General features: G+C 41.5%; 1 protein-coding gene across 5 annotated transcripts in view; it reads right to left on the reverse strand.

The window, feature by feature from the left end:
• Positions 1-616: 616 nt before the first annotated feature.
• Positions 617-5,844, reverse strand: part of Champ1 (chromosome alignment maintaining phosphoprotein 1) — a 12,829-nt gene continuing 7,601 nt past the window's right edge. For all 5 annotated transcript variants that reach the window (XM_023715211.1, XM_004631144.2, XM_023715208.1 and 2 more), the window contains one exon: positions 617-4,179. In XM_023715211.1, coding sequence (XP_023570979.1) covers positions 1,710-4,142 — 2,433 coding nt within the window. In that variant the 5' untranslated portion in view covers positions 4,143-4,179 and the 3' untranslated portion in view covers positions 617-1,709. The remainder of the gene's footprint in view (positions 4,180-5,844) is intronic.

The raw sequence follows: 5,844 nt of genomic DNA on the forward strand, positions 1-5,844 counted from the left end.
GGCTTGGCAGCACACACCTATGATACCAGCACTCAGGATGAAACAGGAGTTTGAGGCCAACCTGGGCTACATGGTGAGTTCTGTGTCAGTCTGAATTACATAGTAACTGTCTCAAGAAGCAAGTCTTAATTAAGAAGACAATGAAGCTGTACCGAGTTGGTCATATGGATAAGAGCAATGTGATTATACAGATGCCAAAGTCACCAAGTAACTTTGGTTATTAAGTTAAGGTCTAGAAAAGGTACAAGGTTTAAAAAAGTGGGTGAGCCAGGAACAATATCCTGATTAAACAAGGTTAAAGTTAATAACTAAACAAAACCGTGTCTCAAACCTGTCTATGCCTCTTAATCCTGACAGTAAGTCTTAAAATGTTGAGATGAGGCAGGCAAGATAAATTAGTCAATGGGACCAAACAACGTTTTAATACACTACTGTGCACTCAAGAGACATTGCAGACAGCCTCTAGTATATGGTGTTCCCTGAACCCAAAAAACCAATTCAGAAAATGATGCTCAATACATCAAAACTAGTATGTTGAAAGTAACTGGCAATGGGGACAAAAAAATGAAACAAAGTCACACAGAAAATTACATGAGAAAAAAGACAAGATTTGGTGGACATTCAAAGCTTTTTTAATGTGGTTTATATACATTTGACAAAGTATCTCAGAATAAAATCACCCATGAAGAGGCACAAGGTATGTACAGTAACAGAACTGTGGAAAACAAAACTGCTACTTCTTAAACAGAAATGTTCATTTATAAAAAAATTTTACCATGAATTTGGAAGACTTTCAGCTCCTATGCATTACCAAGATCTTAAACCACAATAGGAGGTGCGCAAGCCCAGACAAACATACTTGGCAGCTAATGATCATCTGTTGGTATGAGCTGGCAGGGCTGCGAAGGGTAAGACACCAAATGGAAGACTCCGCTGGAAATAACGTACAAGTACCCCACTGAACTAATCCTCCCCTCAGCCTCTGGTAAGAGACTACAAACTACTTTCCAGACTTAACTCAATTTCCCATTAACAGAAAATCAGTGACCCTGAAATTCCAGCTTTCTATGACATGAAAGCAAATAAAGATTTATAGGCTAATTTTACACGGTCAAACAGAAAATAACTTGGTAGGCAACAAAATGTTTCTCAAGTTTACTATTATTTGGAATTCTTAAAACATTCCATTTTTTTCCTGGTGCAAGGATCAAAATCAGGGGCTTCACACATGGTAGCTAAGTGCTCTACCACTGAGGGCTATATTCCCAGCCCACCTAATAATTTCTATTGTATGAAATCAGACACACACACACACACACACACACATTTTAACTAGATGTTTAGAAGTTGCTCATTTATTAAATGGAATACCTACCCCTCTGTAATTCTACTCAAATATACTTCAAAGAAATGAGAAGTTTTATCCATCTGGAATATACATTAAAATTTTATTGATTTACAAGACAGTCATATAAGAGACCATGAAAAAATAATCAAATGCTTATGTTTTATAACACTATGAGACAAGCATGGTACACCACACACACTACCACTTACTAATCCAACCAGGCTACATAACAAGCTATGCTCTCAGCAAACAATACCATAGAGCAAGTATTCACTACATTTTAAAATCAAGAGGGCCGGGGGCTTAACTCAGTGGCACAGCACCTGCCTGGGATTCCCGGTACCCAAAAAATAAAAATAAATCAAATCTGCTGATCCTCCAGAGACGATTCAAAAGCTTCCATCAGCTTTTTATTTGCCTCTTCGTTATGCCGGCTTTGACAATGAGTTAAATGTTTCTTGAAGCCTCTTGGGAAATTTGATTCAAAATTACAGCGTGGACATTTAAGTAAACTTTGCCCATGGGCTGCTACATGATTTTTAAGAAGAGACTCCAAAAGAAATGCCTTTCCACAAATTGTGCACTTGTAAGGGCTGTGAACATTATGCTTATTGACCAAATGATGCAAAACAGCACCTTTTTTCATAGCACGACAGCAACAAATTTTGCAATAATACTTTCCTTTTCCACGCTTCATATATTTGGCAATCTCCTCTTCAGAAATAAATGCTTCTTTTTCTTCATTGAACTGTAGCACATGTTTGGACTGCTCTGGACTGCTCATGTCCATTTTGTTCTCTTTGCCAAAATCAATAGATTCTACATCTACCTGCTCTTGATCACTGCTGGACTCTTGGCCCTTAATATCTATGGCATCCAAGTCTGTTCTGATGTACTCACTGCTGCTCAGCTCGGCATCAGAGTGCTCCTGGCTGTCCTTCTTAATTTTCTTGGGAGGAGGAAACAGAGAATCTTCTAAAAGCTTCTTTGGTGTTGCCAAAAGCTCTTCTTGAACCAAAATATCACATTTTGGGTCTCCTATGGCATCTATCTGTAGTTCATCACCAAGCTCAGCTGTCTTCTGAGACTCTGAGAATACAGTAGATTTGGGGAACTCAGAAAAAAGAGAATGCTTCCGGGGCTCTGGGAAAAGCACACGTTTTCGGGGCTCAGGAGAAGCAGGAGGGGCAGTTTTGGTGGGCTCAGGAAACAACATAGATTTTCTAGGCTCCGCATCAATACAAGGAACAGGTTTCCAGATATCTGAGGCTGCTTTGGGGGACTCTGATGGACCAGAAGGACCTGATTTCCGGGTCTCAGGGAAGACAGGTTTCTGAGATTCCATGATAAAGGAAGACTTCCAGAGATCAGGAGAGCCGCCACGGGAACTCTTCTGGGACTCAGAAAAATCCAGAGAGGCAGGAGAAGTTTTCCGATGATCAGGAGAAAGCTTCCAAAGATCTGGCGACCCTGAGGGCTTCCTAAGCTCTGGAGAGCCTGCAGGGCTGCGGAGCTCTGGGGAAAGTGGTGGGCCTGGTTTGCGAATCTCAGGGGAAACTGGGGGAACTGCTTTCCAATGTTCTGGTGACAGGGTAGGAGTTGTCTTTCGAAGCTCAGGTGGGCCAGACTTCCATGACTCTGGAGATGTTGGGGGAGTTTTCCAGGAACCTGATGAGACTGAAGACGACTTCCAGGATGCAGGGGAAACAGATGAAGCTGGTTTCCAGGGTCCAGGTGATAGAGAAGGAATTGGCTTCCAAGGTCCAGGAGATACGGATGGAGCAGGTTTAGTTGGCTTCCAAGGACCTGATGATGCAGGACTTGACTTCCAAGGCCTTGGGGATCCAGGTGGGCCTGGCTTCCAAGAACCTGGTGAAACAGCTGAGGCTGGTCTCCGGGGCTCTGGGGATACAGCAGGGAATGGCTTCCAAGGTTCAGGAGACACTGAGGGGGATAGCTTCCTTGGCTCAGGGGAGACAGTCCGGGGTGGCTTACGAGATTCTGGCGATGCAGCTGGGGATGGCCCCCAGGGCTCAGGAGAAGTAGACAGAACCGGTGACTCTGGAGATGAGGCTGACGGTGCCCCTCCTGTATCTGTGAAAGGAGACTGTTTCTGGGGCTTGGGGTTAGGAAGACCAGCCTTCACCGGCTCAGGAGATAAAGGTGCAGGTTTCTGTGGCTCTGGAGAAGGAAGAGGCTTCTGTAATTCAGAAGCAGTAGGGGCTGGTTTTGGAAGTTCAGGAGAAGAAATAAGAGCAGGTTTCAGAGGCTCAGGAGGAAGAGAAGGTGTCTGAGGCTCAGAAGAAACAACAAGGTCAGTTTTCTGAAGCTCCAGGGGGGTAAGAGGAACAGGTATTGGAGACTCTGGAGAAAGAACTGGACCAAGTTTTTGTGTTTCTGTAGAGAGTAGAGGTACCTGCTTCAGTTCTGCTGAGTTACTGGGTATTTTCTGGTGTTCAGGAACAGAAGGGCTATTCATAGGATCTGTTTCTTTGTTTAACTGGTTTTTTGGTTTATCGTTCCATTTCTCTGGAGCTGCATGTTTGGATGTGATATGATGATATACATTGGAATACATCTTGCTGGTAAAAAAACATTTATGGCAGTGAAAAAGCTTTGCACTTTTCTGGTAAAATATCATTTTACCTAATCCCCCAGCATCCATCTCATCACAGAACTCCGGGTGTACGGTGCCCATGTGGATCTGCACATTCTCATAATCTGTGCCTCTGAAACTGCAGTGGTCACAGTCCAAACGCACTGATGGCCGGCGCAGCTCCTGGAACACTTCCATCTTTCCTCGTCCCAGCAACGCCTGTGCTCTTTAAACACTGCAACAACAGAGAAGAAATAAATTAACTTTATGAGACATAATTTTGAATAAAACACTGTCCTACTACTCCACAATATAACTGCACAACTTTTTTTTTTTGGCAGAACCAGGTATTGAACTCAGGCCCTTGCACTTGCCAGGAAAGCACTTACTCTACTGAGCCAACTCCCTGATCCCTTGCACAACTTTTAAGTCTACAACATCATATGCTTCATTTGAAAACACTTCTTTTTTGTGGAACCGGGGATTGAATTCAGATCCTTGCATTTGCTAGTCAAGCGCTTATCCTACTGAGCCATCTCCCCAGCCCCTGAAAATACTTCTGAAAGATTGCAAAAAGTTTTACCTGAGTCCTGGACACTCTGCTAGGAGTTTTATGAAGATCACCTCATTTAAGCTTCTTAACAGTATCATGCAGGTCTTATTTTCATTTACCGATGAAGAGATAGTGATTTCACTTCACTGTTTTAGATTTTAGGACTATCAGTGCCCAGAATTACCTACTGTAGAGCTTTACACTTCAACTCTGAAACCCTAAATCAATGTATCAAAATGACATCTAGGCTATCTGGGCAAAAGACATTAGGTCCTTTCCAGAAGGCACTTAGTAATTACACCTACCTATGAAAAGATAAGCTTTTTAAACCTGATACTGGCTTGATTTAACGTCTACATATTTTGTAATGTTTTATCCACTGTATTTAATTCATTCATTTTGTAAATAAACTTCTTTATGTGTGTGCTATTTAGGCACTTAGGTACCACCTGTGTACAGCCTCCCAAAATCTGGGATTACAGGCATGCACCACCACACCCCTCTCAATTGCCAGCATGCCCTGGTGGCGGGGCTGGCACACCTAAACAAGTGTTTAAAGCCAATGTGCAAGGTAACAGGCCTGTAGTATGAACAGATTCAACACTTCACTCTAGGGAATAACAGGTGCACTGTGTGGCTGAAGAAATACTCCTGGTGCGTACAAGTCCACACACAACTGATGCAGATGCGGCCACAGTAAGCCTCATTTGGTGACCTGTTTTAGGGATTTACCTAGGACATTTTAAAAACTACAACTGCTTTTCTTTCTTTATACGTGAGAATACATCTACAAGCCCTAATTCTAGAAGTGCATTACCTAGCTCAAGGTTTTTGCACTTAAAAATTATTGCATTTTGCTAAACTCTCAAAATGGTATAATACTATTACTAGTACAACAGCATAACTGTGAGTAATTCAGCTCGCTCATCAAAACTGAGTAAAACTAAAATCCAAATCTTCGCTATACTGAGGTAAAAACTGTCCTCTATTAATGTTGAGTGTACTTTTCTTTCATGAAAAGACCTAACAATTTCTCTTATTAGCCCTTTGTCTCTTCTTTAGGAAGTGCTGGGTTATTTCCTCAATTATTTGTAAATTTTCTGTAAATTATATACAAGAAATTAGTCTTTTTATTGAAATTATTTTCCCACTGTATCATTTGTCTTTTTTTTTCTTTTCAAAGTTTTATTGATAAACATATAGCAATGAGACAGTTTCAAATCAAATCGAAAGTACAGTTTCAACAAATAATACACTGCATACATTCTTCTCAGCGGTTAATTGCTGTACAAGATGCAGACTTGTGATCCTACTTACAAACACCATTAGAAAAAATCATTCTATTCA

The sequence above is a fragment of the Octodon degus genome, unplaced genomic scaffold, assembly GCF_000260255.1.
Source record: "Octodon degus isolate 3935 unplaced genomic scaffold, OctDeg1.0 scaffold00039, whole genome shotgun sequence".
In the NCBI taxonomy this organism is placed as follows: Eukaryota; Metazoa; Chordata; class Mammalia; order Rodentia; family Octodontidae; genus Octodon; species Octodon degus.